Genomic DNA, 15,913 nt, shown 5'->3' on the forward strand with positions numbered 1-15,913 from the left:
CAGATTTAAACTATTCCACCCGTGAATACCTGATAATTAAACAAGAAATGGAACAAAAAGTATTTAAAAAATATCTCCACTGATGTACAGTTTATAGTTGTAGTGGATTTAGTGAAAGATGTGAAAAGCTGAATGACCACTTACAGGAAGGTTTTCAAGGAATGGGAACCGGCGAGAATCTGCCTGTCCTAAACCAGTCTAATGCCTGCAAAGGACCAAAAGACAGGAAGAAGGTAATAGAAGTGCTTATTTTTTTCTACTGTTAAAAACCTGGGGATTCTGAAAAAAGTGTCTATAAACAAGACTGCTTAAGAAACTTAAGGTGTATAGGAAGGTGTATGCAAATTTGACTGCCTAAGGCTTCCAGGTTCATTACAAATCCTGGTTAACTGAGAATCTGCCCTTTGTGTTCCCCGCCCTCGGTATTTCAGCCTCTACTGAAAATCATAAACTCCTTCTTATCTATACACTGGGCATCTGTGCCATCATTGTAAACAGTAATTCTTACTACCATGTGCTACAGATATAAAAGATTTGGGAAAATGTTTACTGAACACAAGAGTTTCTTTAATGTTTTCTTACCAAAACAAGAGTGAAAAAAAGCATAAAGGTGTGACTCAGTCCAGAAGTCCTAGTCTAAGTCCTGATTCTGCCCTTTACAAGTGCTCTCGCTGGTCTTTAAGTTCCCAATGTAAATTTCATAACTTCTCTACCTTAAATTATTAAATTTTCAAATAAAATAATGTGTGGATGATGAACTTACGGTGTTTATCACTTTCACATAAAAATGAAGATTTTTTTTTTTTTGGTATTCTAATAAGGGCCTACTCCAAAGTATTCTGGGGCACCTGGGTGGCTCAATCAGTTAAGCACCTGACTCTTGATTTCGGCTCAGGTCATGATCTCACAGTTGTGGGATCGAGCCCAGTGAGGGGCTCTACGCTGAGCACTGAGACTGCTTGAGATTCATTCTCTCTCTCTCTCTCTCTCTCTCTCTCTCTCTCTCTCTCTCTCTCCCCCCCCCCCCCCACCTCCCTCCTCCTCCTCCTCCCTGGCTCACACGTTCTGTCTCTCTCAAAATAAATGACTTAAAAAAAAAAAAAAAGGATTTTGGGGCTCCTGCGTGGCTCAGTTGGTTAAGCTTCCGACTTTCGCTCGGGTCATATCTCACAGTTGGTGAGCTGGAGCCCAGCATCTGGCTCTCTGCTGTCAGCACAAAGCCTGCTTCAGATCCTCTGTCCACCTCCCCACACTCACTGCCCCTCCCGATTGCACTCTCTCTCACTCTCTCGCAAAAAATAAAAAAATAAACATTAAAAAAGGGATTTTATTCGTATTTTCATTATGTGTTTATTATTATAATCTCTGATAGATTACCCAAAGGCAAAGAGATTAATCCTAAAATTAAGCTTGCTATGTGTAGGATATATACGAAAGAAATCAAAATTTAAAATCACAAATCACACTGAGAATGCATAGTGTTTTGCTATCTCTACGAGGATTTGTTTAGCAAAATGCATAACCAGCCTTGGTTTGGCACACTGCCCAATATAACATCATCATACTCCTACACACATTAATAATCATTTTAACAATTCTGAAAAGAACATAGGAACCACCAATCTGGAGAACCTGAAGAAACTGGCATAAGCATAGCCATTTGCTGAATACCTACAATAAGTCAGGCACTATTCTGGGCATTTAACAGATAATTGCATACTTTTGGTATAATCCACAATGTATAAGGAAATGTGTACCAAAGAATGGGACCTTTAAACATTGGGGGTGAGGAGGGAACAACTATGAGAAAAGGAATAGATCAGTACTAGGCTTGTTCTTATTTAACATTTTTAGAAATGATCTGGAAGGTAGAACACCTTGCATTTTCTCAATTTGTAACTGCAAAGCCAGTTAGGAGATAAATGCAGTCGAGTTTAAAAAAAAAAAATACAGAGTAAGCAGAAAAGAGGTGGGTGAGTTTCACTGGAAGCAAAGGCAACCCAGTGGACTTTGGGAAAAATCTCAATCACGTTTATGGGAGAATTACTTATGTTTTCAGTTCTAGTATAAGAAACAAACCTGAGAATCACCGTATGCCATTCTCTGAATCCACTAGTCCACTACAGTGCTAGGGGCAAAACACCTTAAGCAAGACAGGGTCCTCCACTCCCCATCACGCATTCACCACCCTCACGGAAGTCACGGTTCTCCTGAAGTTTGTGTGTGACTGCAGCCTCTGTACATTAAAAAAGACAACATGTCCCCCCAAAAATCTTTTTTAAAATATAGAGGCAAATGAGGAATCCCTACATGCAAAAAGGCCGGGACTAGGGCTCGGACGCAAGATTCCTTTGGCCTGGTATTCATGCTTCTTTCGTACATGTAGGACCAACATTTTATATGGCAGATGAGCTTAGAACAGTCATTACCACAAGAAAGAGTTAGTATGAGCTAACATCCAAATAAATATTACGATGGTTCTCATAAACACCGAATAACAGCATCATAATGAGCACTGAACAAACTGAAGGACATTTTGAAGTGTGCCCCTGGCTTTCAAGGCCTGTATTACAGAGGACAGTTTGCTCCCTGGGGCCCAAGAGAAAGAAGGTGCAGTTGAACAGCCTGGATCTGACCCAGCAAAACAACTGGAGTCCCCTAGTGGATGAATATGCCCGGTAGGGTACCAAGGAGCAACTCATTCCAGGGCATTTTCTGGGATGGAATGTCTGGGTTCCTTCCAAGATCCTCCTTCTCACTCAACACCACACCAAACTGGAAGTCCTTCTGATTTCTATGAAACCTGCCCTTTCTTTCTGTCCCTAGAACCACAAACTCAGTTCTGACCACGTTATTTGGTATCTAGCCTCCTACTTCGCCCTCTGCCTCCCATCTACCATTCTTCCTGTCCGAGATGCTCACCAGCACCAGGGACCTCTTTCTACGTGCAAATCCCACCATGCCATTTCCCTGATTCAAATCCTCAACTATTCCCCACAGCCTAAAAGGGGGGGAAGGTCTAACTCTTATTAGGTGCCTACCACGTCACCCGGCCTCCTTCTACTCTCTGATCCCCTCTTCCCCTCCTACCACCCAGCGCTCTTCTCTGCTCCTAGCACACTGACCCACATTCCGCAATGACACCGCGTTTCTGTTCTCTTCTGTTTCACATTCTTACTCCCTTGAATATGGCCTTCTATCTGGCTGACTGGTTAATTCATCTCCCAAAGCGCACTTCAGCGATCCCCCCTCACCCTAGGGCATTTCCTGGCCCTACCTGTTCCCACATCTAGGTTAGGTACCCCTTCTCCCTAGGCCTTGGGACCTAGCCGATGGTTCCTAACTGTTGGGGTTACTGACGGTGAACGACCTGAGGGTAGGAATTGTGCGTTTCATACCGTATCCCCAGTTCCTAACGCACTGCCTGAATACACAGCAGATGAAGAAACGTTTGCTGAAATCAAACAAGAATGCCTTGATTTCTAGCTCTAACCATTTACTTCACGTACATGGGCACCTGAGAATGAAGAGTATCCATGCTGTTATCCCAACGGTATAAAAGTGTTCTTTCCTCCCAAAAGGGTACTTGGGAATATGTTCAAATTTACAAATTTACTTCGGTATCTTAGAAATGTGAAGTTAAAAGGAAGAGGTAAAAAAGGAGAGTGGGAGAAAGGCCTCAGTTTTCACTTTCGTAGAATAGTTCAGATTCTAGGCGAAATGATGCCCACTGATTAAAAAACAAAACGAAACGAAACAAAACCCAAAACTCACAACTTTAGGTGCGCTTCCTGCTCTGCACAATTTGACATTAGCTGTGACTCAACTTCCGTACCTTCCACCCACGTACCAGCAATGCTATAAAAGCAGATCCAACAGTCCCCGGCTAGAAGGGAGGTTTTGCTCCTATTTTCCCAGGCTGCCTCTGACACCCAAGTGAAAAGCAACATTAAAGGGATAGCATTTCCTGAAATAATAAAAACTTGTTAGTATAAAAGCTTCTCACAGCACGCCCCCACACAATAACCCTAAATGTAAATAACAATTTACACCTAATAGATATTAAATGCCCTCCCAGAAGCATCTCTAACACAATGCCACTTTAATATCCTTTCCCCCCACATTCCCTTTAGCATAAATGAAGCCAAATTAAGGGTAATTCTATTATTTCCCCATTTCTTTCCTCTAGTTTAGGCAGGGTTCAGTTACATAGAACCCATTCTCGAAAAAAAGGTGAGGGAAGCATCTTATACGCTTATAAAACCTGAATAACCCTCCTATTTATTTCTTATCCCTCAAAAGTCAAACCTTTAGAACGAGACCCCAAATAACATACTTATCTAAGACATAGGTGAGGCTAGAAAAATTAGAGAACGTTACTTTACAAGTTAGTATCTAGATTTGAGTAACATACTCTTGTATCTTTAAAAAAAATCCCAAACTCTACTCGACTAAAGTCACACACACAACTGAAATTATGTACACATTCTCTGTATTCAGTGAGAGATTAAGGAAATCTTAGACAAATGTGAAAATGGGATGGGATATAAACAAATTTATCCATAACCAGATTATCAAGATAATAACAGCTGGTGAATCTATGACAACTGCGATGGGTCTGCTGCTTCCCCAATGCTAAATACTAAAATACGCTGTGTCTCCGACTAAATTACTGGACGTTCTCCTGTCTTCTTCGCCACCAAATCCCTGTGCCTGGCACAGTACATGACACATGGTAGGCACTCAAAAAAATTCTCAAAATGAGAAATTAAAGAATACATATGTTCCCTGCACCTCATCCAGGTCACCTTCCCCCAAAGAAGTGGACAGCCGTGGGCTAATTCACTCCATGACATCCTGCAGACCCGAGCGTGCTGTAGGCAAATGGAGCTTTCAGACAGGCAGCTTTCTGTCTCCCAATCTTCCAGATGCCGAAGATCCTTAAGCTGTATTTGGCTGTCCGAAACCCTCAAACACTTGGCTACACCCCCTACAATGGAAGACCTCGCTTCTTCTTCCTCCAACTGCCCCATTCACCTCAAAATGCTAATTGGTGCCAACGTGTTCAGTGGGTGCCTCAGGACACACGGTGATAATAGAGAAACCCTAACCTGCCACAAGGGTTATGTTTTCCCCCTTGATATTTTGTATTGTGGTAAAATACACGTAACATAAAATTTACCCTCGGTGATTTTCTAGTACACCTGACTGGTGAATAACACAAGGGTTAAGGGCCCTCATCCCCCACGCAGTCGAATATCCATGTACAATTTTTGACTCTCCCAAAACTTAACTACTAATAGCCTACTGTCGACTGGAAGCATTATAGATAACATAAAGAGACGATCAACACATATCTTGTACGTTGAATGTATTATATGCTGTATTCTCTTAATAGAGCTAGAGAAAAAAAAAGTAAGAATGCCATAAGAAAGAGAAAATATATTTACAAAACTGTAAAAAAAAAAAAATCCACATAAAAGTGGACCCAAAGAGTTCAGACCTGTCTTGTTCAAGGGTCAACTGGTATCATATAGATTGGTAATGTGTTATCATTGCCACCATCCGTCTCCAGAACGCTCTGTATTTTTTAAAACTGGAATTCTGTATCCATTAAACAATAACTCCCCATTCTTCCTGTCCCTGTGAGCCCCTGGCAACAACCACTGCACTTTCTGTTTCTAGGAACGGGACTACCCTAGGTACTTCATATGAGTGGCATCATATGGTACCTGTCTTTTTGTGACCAGCTCATTTCACTCAGCAGGACTACTCTCACGGTTCATCCATGTTGCAGCTTATGTTGGAATTTGCCTCTTTTTTTTTTTTTAAAGACTAATATTCCATTGTGCGTATTACCATATTTCGGTGAACCATTCATCCACTGATGGCACTTGGGTTGTTGCTTCCACCTTCTGGCTATTGTGAATAACGCTACTGTGAACACGGGTACACAAATATCTCTTTGAGACCTTGCTTTCCATCTGGGGGGGTATATACCCATAAATGGAAACACTGGGCCAGACGGGAGTTCTATTTTTAATTTTTTGAGGAGCCACCATACTGTTTTCCACAGCAGCTGTACCATTTTACATTCCTACCAACAGTGTACAAGGGTTCTAATTTCTCCACACCCTTGCCAACATTTGTTATTTTGTGTTTTTTTGTTTTGTTTTTTGTTTTTTTTACAGTAGCCATCCTAACAAGTTACATTTTAAACATCCAGCCAGAGGCAGTAATGTTTAATCCAAAAGAATAATTTCAGAAATAGTTTCTCAATAAATAAGATTTTTTTTTTCTGGGCAGGGAGACCATAGTCATTGTCCTTTAAATCATAGCAAGCAAGCCCCTATCTATTTACTCTGCCTGTATTTTAACCTGATTTGGTCTAGACTTGGCTCTACAAAAATCATAACTAATAAGATAACCAATCTCAACTGCATACTCTTAACATAGGCGTGATTTTATTAACAATAAGAGCAACGAATGGTCAAGTTCTGAAAATACTTTTTTGCCTTATGTTGAGAACTCACTTTATTTCGTTATCTCAACACTAGCAATTCTAGAAACAAGTTAAAAAACAGGTGCCAAATCTTTAATTAAAAAAAATACTGTTCAGCCATATCCTCAATGATTTCCAATGGCATAATGCATCAGTACAGAACCACACATGTTATCCAGTGAGGAGCTTTAATTTAACTAAGTATAAGAATATGACAGAAGCTAGTAAGAAAATTTTATAACTACAGTGGAGATAAAAGTTTAGGTGGCCTGGAAATGCGAGCTGGTGCAGCCACTCTGGAAAACAGTATGGAGGTTCCTCAAAAAACCAAAAATAGAACTACCCTACGACGCAGCAATTGCACTACTAGGCATTTATCCAAGGGATACAGGGTGCTGTTTCGAAGGGACACGTGTACCCCCATGTTTATAGCAGCACTATCAACAAGAGCCAAAGTATGGAAAGAGCCCAAATGTCCATCGATGGATGAATGGATAAAGAAAATGTGGTGCATATATATATATACAATGGAGTATCACTCGGCAATCAAAAAGAATGAAATCTTGCCATTTGCAACTACGTGGATGGAACTGGAGGGTATTATGCTAAGTGAAATTAGTCAGTGAGACAAATATCATATGACTTCAACTCATATGAGGACTTTAAGACACAGAACAGATGAACACAAGGGAAGGGAAGCAAAAATAATATAAAAACAGGGAGGGGGACAAAACAGAAGAGACTCATAAATATGGAGAACAAACTGAGGGTTCCTGGAGGGGTTGAGGGAGAAGGGATGTGCTAAGTGGGGAAGGGGCACTAAGGAATCTACTCCTGAAATCATTGTTGCACTATATGCTAATTCGGATGTAAATTTTAAAAAATAAAAAATAAGGGGCGCCTGGGTGGCTCAGTCGGTTAAGCGTCCGACCTCAGCTCACGTCACGATCTCACGGCCCGTGAGTTCCAGCCCCAGGTCAGGCTCTGTGCTGACAGCTCAGAGCCTGAAGCCTGCTTCAGATTCTGTGTCTCCCTCTCTCTCTGCTCCTCTCTTGCTCATGCTCTGTCTTTCTCTGTTTCAAAAATAAATAAAAAGATTAAAAAAAATTTTTTTAAATAAATAAAGGTTAGGTGGCCAAGAGCTATCTATTGCCCATTTACAAAGGCGCTGAAAGAAAACTGTCTCCCTAACTGAATTAATAAATAAGATTGTAAAATAGTTTTGGATCCTTCAACTTAAAACTGTTTTTCCAATCTCATTCATTTCCCTGATGTGGTGGAATAGAGAGTGTACTCTTAAAATTAAAATCTCATTATCTGCATTTCTAAGCTACTTGAATTTCAGATAGAATATAGCTACTAAATGGAGCAAAGCCAGGAAAGGGTTGTTTCAAACACTGAGCGCTACCTTTACCAATACTAAAACTTAATGACTAAAAAGATTTAGGGTGTCAAATACATTTTATCATAAACGAATAAAATTGCACTGCTAAAGACTAGCAAATGTTGTAATTTCTAAATAGGAACGCTTTAATCCACCCCACCACCTTTCCCTTGTTGGGAGGTGGCCAGTTTTCTACCCCAAAACTTCTTTTATACATTATAATTATTTTTTCCATAGATCTCTGATACTTCAATCTTCTTTGGGAACACTTTTGCTTTTCCAGTTTTTCCCCGCAATTTTACTCATACAACTGTTACTACAAGTCCCTTACTTTGCTAGCTGGGTCTGAGAAAAATACTGCTCACAGATGTTTCTCTTCAAAAGCACATCAATATTTACTTGGAAGAAGCTTTGTTTCTAATCTAGTCTCATGACACTTTCAGCCTTAGACTGTTATGTGGACCAATCTACTGTTTTATGCCAGTAGAGAAACAGTCCACAGGTAAGTAAGACCCACAAATATATCAAAACCTCATTGTGGTAAATACCCTTGACCTGAATAACTCAAAATAATGGAAACACATACATATAACAGAATATAAGTAAAACGCATAGTTGAAGAAACATAACCACATCCCCTCCCATCTGACTTCAATCCTGGTGGCCATGAATGAGAGCTGGGAGTTTCCTCTGGAGAGCTTACCCAATAGGTTCAATTAAAAATAGCCTGGTTAGCCTTTGGGCCCAAAATACACAATAGGATGTAATGGTTAGTTTGTCACTTCCTTTAACCCTATGCGTTTCTGCTCAGCCTACAGCTTAGGAGCTAATTATTAGAGAAATGGCCATTTCAAAGGAAAAAATAATGAAGTACCATGAAAATAAAAGTAAACCGAAACAAACTGAGAAAACTGCTGGTATCTGTGATTCAGAATTAACTGTATTAACCGTTTTTATCCTCCTGTTCTAGGTTTTCAGCACAATCCATTAATATTTCAAAGAATCGCGACCTATGAAGGATCACTTGGTCCAACCCCTTCATTTCGTACGTAGGGAGAGTGAAATCAAGTCAAATGAAGCTATTTGAGCATATCATGGAGGTGGTTAACGCTATAGCTTGAATCAGAAGCCAGGATACTTCAACTTCACTCACTATACTGCTACTAATTTAAAGGCAAATGGTAGGTATCTGGAATACACTTCATAATGACTTGAAATTTTCTGATTCTAGACTTCAGTAAGTTAATAAATAAGATGCCACTAATCCCATCACAAAACAGTCTAAAACACTGAGTGTGTAGAGAGTGCCCCGCCGTACATTACTTTTCTGAAAAACAGCAACCGCCATCCGTGCTTGTCATCTACTCAGAATGAAGCCTCAAGTATACTTTAATACGGTGACTTAGTATGTTACATTTATAATGACAAGCTCGCTGTGTTTAAACACACACACACGCACACACACACATGCATGCAGGCACGCACGCATGCACACGCGCACAGGAATCTCTCTGAAGTTTCAAGAACTTCTAGAGTTGAAAGTAACCTCCCCTGCCCAGTCCTCAATACTATAAAACTCAAACCTTCTGTTTCAGCAAATTAGCAAAGTACCATGGGAAATCTATGCCCTGAGTGGTACCAGGTCAAAAGACAGAAAGCTTATAAGCATTTCATCCCATCATAAAACCTTCACATCAATCAAACGGTACTTTAACAAACAAAAAAACGTTACAGCCCTCAGCTTACCTGGACAACAGGATATTGATAGTCCATACAATATACACCATACATAGCAAAGCGGAAAAATATCTTCAGATAAAGACAGTACCAAAAGCGTCTATGCTTTTGCCTTGTTTGATCTGGCTGTCCTGTCCAAAGGGACTAGGTAGCACCCAAAAATCTCTGGCTGCCTCCCAGTCTACGCAGATAGGTCTGCTGGCTCAGATGATGAAGCTGGAGCTTGGTTCAGCCCAAGCGTCCACCCCAGTAACATTCAACACTACACAGAAGAAGCGTTCAGGGGAAAAGCAAAAAAACCTCCAACTGAGTTACCAGTTACAGCCTGAAAACTACAGTAGAGACTTGCTATTTCTGGTGGGTTCAAACTGACAACTCCACCACCAGAAACTCAAGAGGCAGAGAATGACAGCCAGGACAGAGAACACGGGCTCCTTAAAGAGGCAAAAACAAAAAGTAAAAAACAAACAAACAAACAAAAAAACAACGGCAGGAAGCACAAGGTATCCAGGATCCAAATGATATATATGTTCCCGGCTTCAAATGCGTCAGAGGGGAACACTCCCAATCCAGGACATGGAAAGGCAGATGGGACTGGTGTTATTTCTCTACTGCTCCTTGGGTAGGGTGGCGCGCACGCACGCGCGCGCACACACACACACACACACGCCACACACACACGCCACACACACCCCTCCTAACCGTCTCCGGCAGAGACAGGTGCTAGGATTAACAGTATAAAACCCCTCTGTCGTGGCAAGGAAGGGCAGAAAAAAGAAGTCGCCCCGCTACATGCAGTAGAGGGATCCCTTTCATGACAGTGTATGTTTGTGTATCATTTAACACCTCCTTCACTGTGCTTTAACAGAGGCCGGGACAGCTGGCAGGATCGGCACTAGAAAAGAGGGAGGTGGCCCCAGCTCGGAGGCAACATGAGTCCACCGGAGACCTTCAGATATGCAACACACTCTCTCAGCTGTTCCAATCAAACATGTAAGGATTAACTCCGGCTGTCCGCAAAAAAGGTGGGGGTGGAAAGGTCTTTTCAGAAAATCAGTTGCTCTTCCTCTGTTAGGAAGCTGCTATACCCACCCTACCATTATATACGAACACACATGTGCACGCATATTTCTATGCCAGATATTAAAAGCAGGAACAAACACGGACAGGTGTTAAGTCAGTCCGATAAAGCACGGCGGGTTGGGGTTCAAAGTTGAGACAGCCCATCTAAAACCAGAGGGCTGCTAAAAACTGCAAAAAATAAACAAAAATAAAACCAGAGAACTGCTAAGTAATTCTTAGAAAATAGGACATACAGTGAGCAGAAAGTGAATGCTTAGTAAGGGACACACTATTTATAACTAGTGCTCCTAAGAAATTCCCTACTTGGCGCGAGCATTCAAAAGTTCAAGTGGTAAATAATTCTAAATTAGTTTCAAGGGCTATGATCTCCCTAATCTTGGAGAGCCAGTAATATTATAACATGTTTCAGTAAGACTAAACCGTAAGGATTAAATGCAACTGTGAGGCATTTGTGAGAGTTTATGTATTGCTGTGCCCCCCGCCCCCGGTGCAATTGTTTTGTAAGAGTCAAAATGGCTTTAGCACATCTAAGATAGTTCTCTTGGTGAAACATTTACCTAAAATCGGTTCTAGGAGATTGGGTGGACCATTAGAACGTACTAGATCATCTTCAGATCGCTGGTATACTGGGTCTGTGTATTACACACGAGATACAATAATGCATTAATTCAGTGTAACGTTTTAAAATTTACTGAACATCTAGTACCGTGCTTAGACACTGGAGAAATGAACAGACACAGTCCTGTTGTCAAGGACTTTACAGTCTTGGGGGAAAGAGGTAAGCACACAGGTAAAACCAAAAGGCAAAAGGATGCTACAGCACAAAATTAAACACCATAAGTCACTTCTCACACAAAGAATAACATTTTTTTCAAAGCTGCTCTTAATGAACACGTCCACAGTATCACTTTCTCACAACTATGAGCCTCTGGCTTTGTCAATTCTGACTAGAGATTATCTGAGCCTCATAACATTTTCATAACATTTTTGATTGGATTTGTCACATGTTAAGGGCCTTTCATATACATTCTGACTATCCCCTACACCACTATTAAAGCGGTAATTAAGAAATAACAAAAGTAATGTTTCTGTAATAAAATCTGATACTAAATTTCTACTTTTTTTTTTTAACGTTTATTTATTTTTGAGACAGAGAGACAGAGCATGAACGGGGGAGGGTCAGAGAGAGAGAGGGAGACACAGAATCCGAAACGGGCTCCAGGCTCCGAGCTGTCAGCACAGAGCCCGACGCGGGGATGGAACTCACGGACGGCGAGATCACGACCTGAGCTAAAGTCGGACGCTTAACCGACTGAGCCACTCAGGAGCCCCACTAAATTTCTGCTTCTAATCACAAATCAAATAATTCTCCAACCCTTCTTACTCCTTGTATACCATACCATTCCACATCCACTCTACTGCATTTCATACAGAGCAGTACAGCAGTACTGGCCACATAAGATACTTGTAAACTAACATAAATCACCATTACATCCTTGATGTGACTGGTATCAAGATTCCTCTCGATAGGAAGACTGGGAAACGATGCACTTCTTATAAACCACGGAGGGCTGCGATAATGAACTATGGCTGATAAATTTCATGAGTTAACTCCGTTCAATATTTGGTGAATTAATTACGGAAGATCCCAGAAGTTCCCAGATGGTACTGTATTTAAGATGACACACTATAATTCAAATTCTAGAACTGATAAAAAAAAATTGTAAGTTTATTTATCCGCCTTGAGAGAGAAAGCGTGAGAGGGGGAGGGACAGAGAGAGGGAGAGAGAATCCCAAGCAAGCCCTGCCATTCAGCGTGGAGCCCAACACGGGGCCCAAACCCACAAACCGTGAGATTACGACCTGAGCTGAAACCAAGAGTCATAACCCACTGGGCCACCCAGGCGCCCCAAGAACAACCTATATAATTTAAACTTGAAAATGGTCTCCACATATGTTACTGCGAGCGTTGTCAATTTCGAGAGCTTTAAATTCTTCTTGAGGATAGATCTATACATACAGGGTGAGAAGATGTGACTACAATATTAAGTGAAAAAAATTATATTGCTGAATAATGTAGAGAGTGTAATTCCATATTTTTAAATGCACATATGTATCTCTGTATATCAATCAATAAATCATGTATTTAATTTGTAAGCTTTATATATCTTAGATATGTTACATATTTACGTGCACGCGTACGCGCACACACACACACACACACACACACACATATATAACTTACTGGTTGATACACATACCAACAGATGCCACATATATACCATGTACTGTATGTAACATATATCATATTTATATACACACACATATGACAAAACCTACATCTCTGGGGAGGTGGGACGGTGAGGAGGTTTTCATTTATTACGTTAAAGATAAACTTCTGATATGTTTGCATACATTTAAATTAGCCTTTGGTGCTCCTATAATTTATCTTTTTATAAGTTTAAGGGAATCAAAACATTTTCCTTTGAGTATAAGTACTTTAAAACTTGGCAATACTTTCTCAGCCTCTATACTATCACATTTGCTTTACTTTACACGATGGCCTGACTAAACTCTCTGGAGGACACGGATGATAAACAAACTTAACCATGTCTTACCTAGATTCTGCCTATTAATAGTTTAATAATTATTTAAACTAATAATTAGTTTAAATAATTAGCCCCCTTCAGAAAAATGACAAAATAATTCAGCATATGAATTATAACTCCCTGTATTTCTTGCCTGTTGACTCACCTCTTGTAAAAAATTTTAAATTGTAATATAGTCAAAATAAAATTCTAAAATATATGCCATTTGAAAAAGTACACCCTTTTTGCAATATTATGACTGCTTTCATAGTATTGAAATCTTTGTTTACTCATCAGTTATAAATACAGAAAATGGCTGTTCATACATATTTCATGCATCTCATTAGTAAGACACCCAGATCACAGATTTCAATAGCTGACATACCTATAACACGTGTGTTAGATAGACTGTAACGGACCCAGTAATATTTAAGAGTGAGGTATCTAGAAGCTACCTTGAGATTCATGAAATTTAAGTCTCGGAGGCATCTCAAGACTTACCAAGTACCGGACAGCCAGACAGTATTGGAGATTCTTCTCTTTTCTACTCTCTTGTTCTTTTTTCCTTCTCTCTTTCCTTCCCTTCTGCCTATGCCACAACCCTACCAAGAGTGTCCACGGTAGAATGCTTAACACAGACTGCAAGGACTTCCGCTCTAAGGTATAAAATTAGTTTTAGTGACAATAATATTAGAAGATTCCAACGACTGCTGTGTACAGGGATAACACAGCAGTTCAAAAACAGACAGGGCTTGAGATAGATGGGGATGAAGGGGACGAGGCAGAGAAAGACAGAGATATATATAGGTAAAATATGTAGTTAGAAATATGCAAGACCTACTTATGGACCAGTGTGACCAGTCTAGACAACTGTGGGTAAATAGTGGCAAATGCTAAGAAAAGTAGGTTGGATTCACTGTGGAGAGCCTAGGACATCAAGCTATGTATTTCAGACCTCATCTTTAAAGACAGTTTGAGAAGGGAAGAGTGTTGTTACAAAACTGTTTCATGAAAACAGCTCTGGTGGCCATAGGAAGAATGGAAAGGAGGAACAAGCTGAAGGCAGGGAGGCCGAGGAGAGGCTACACAATTGCAATCATCTACAGATTACTAATGCAAAACCACATGCCAGCAGTAGGAATAATGAAGGTAGAGATGTAGGAGACATTACAAGGGCAGCATCCACGGGAATTGCAGACTGTTCGGATACAGGGTAGAAGAGAAAGGTAATTAAATCTAACACTAAGGTTCTAAGTTGAGCTGACTGGCCAAGTAAGTATCACACTGATAAAACAGGAAAATCAGACACATATACTGGTTTAAAGTTATGGCAGGACATCCAACAGGAAATGTCTAACAAGTGCTCAGAGGTGTAGGTGGCAGCCCTAGAAGAGAGGTCAGGGTTAGAAATGAAGAGGCAACAGGAGCATGGGAGGAACAGCCAACAGCAGAATGTGGTTGAGATTAAAAATGAGCAATGTTCTCCCACACTGATTTAGTCCACAACATTACTGAACCACTATGTACTTTAAAAAAGAAAGAAGAAAGAAAGAAGGAAGGGAGGGAGGGAGGGAGGGAGGGAGGGAGGGAGGAAAGAGAAAGAGAAGAAAGAAAGAAAGAAAGAAAGAAAGAAAGAAAGAAAGGAAAGAAAGAAAGAAGAAAGAGAAAAGAAAAGAAAAGAAAAGAAAAGAAAAGAAAAGAAAAGAAAAGAAAAGAAAAGAAAAGAAAAGAAAAGAAAGAGATAAACGAGCAGTGGATACAAGGCAAAGGGCTGAAAATAGAACCTTAAGGAATACTCACTTCTAGAAGGCAGAAATAGCAACAAAGGATAAAAAAGATTAAGCAGGATCATGTACTGTTCACAAAAGCCAGGACATAGAGGACATCTGTTACTATTCTTCTATCTTGTGTCTCTTACACTAGGGAAAGTATTTCATAAATTGATACCAGAGTTGAGTATATAGCGATGTCAAGCAGAAATACAGAAAGGTTTAAAAAATGAGAATTTAGGAAAGATAACTGAATTTAGCAAATAGGGATCGAGAAGTTTTGTGTGAGAGAGCTGTTTTAGTAACAGCAGTAAAAGGATGGCAGCAAAATTAATAAATTCATGATCAGAATGGACAACAGACACGATACCTCCATGTAAATTTGAACAAAACTTTCTATCTTGGAATACTTCTTCGTCTTCCAAGTGACAGTGAAGTACAAAAATAATTACTGATACATTCAACCACCTACTATTGCCTCTATCAAGGTGGACTGGACCACTACCTTGCTTGTTTTTTTGGCTCTGTGCCTTTGATTATATGGTTTTCTTACCCATTTCAAAATGACCAAACCTTAAAACAGACCCCTTGGAGGTCTCCCTTAAATGCAATCTGCTCCACAAAGCTCTTCCTGATTACTTCCAGCCAGAAGGAATTTCTCTTTTGTTTGAACTTCATGGTACTTTACCTTTAGCTGACTTATAGCACACTAAGCACCTTGTATGTTTTTAGCAATACTTGTTTAATCTCTTAGGCGACTTCTTTAAGGGCAGGACCTGTCTGTTCAACTTTGCATTTCTCTCAAAGAATTAAGCCAATACCGGGGCGCCTGGGTGGCTCCGTCGGTTAA

General features: G+C 40.3%; 1 protein-coding gene across 27 annotated transcripts in view; it reads right to left on the reverse strand.

Annotated features, from left to right (window-relative positions):
• Nucleotides 1–15,913, reverse strand: part of RBFOX2 (RNA binding fox-1 homolog 2) — a 285,934-nt gene that overhangs the window by 103,298 nt on the left and 166,723 nt on the right. The window contains exon 1 of one of the 27 annotated variants that reach the window (XM_053226733.1): nt 9,633–11,157. The exons of the other annotated variants lie outside the window; for them this stretch is intronic. Within the exon in view, the coding sequence (XP_053082708.1) occupies nt 9,633–9,677 (45 nt within the window). The 5' untranslated portion in view covers nt 9,678–11,157. Of the gene's footprint in view, nt 1–9,632; nt 11,158–15,913 lie in introns of those variants that run through there. 27 annotated transcript variants of the gene reach the window in all.

The sequence above is a fragment of the Acinonyx jubatus genome, chromosome B4, assembly GCF_027475565.1.
Source record: "Acinonyx jubatus isolate Ajub_Pintada_27869175 chromosome B4, VMU_Ajub_asm_v1.0, whole genome shotgun sequence".
Lineage (NCBI taxonomy): Eukaryota > Metazoa > Chordata > Mammalia > Carnivora > Felidae > Acinonyx > Acinonyx jubatus.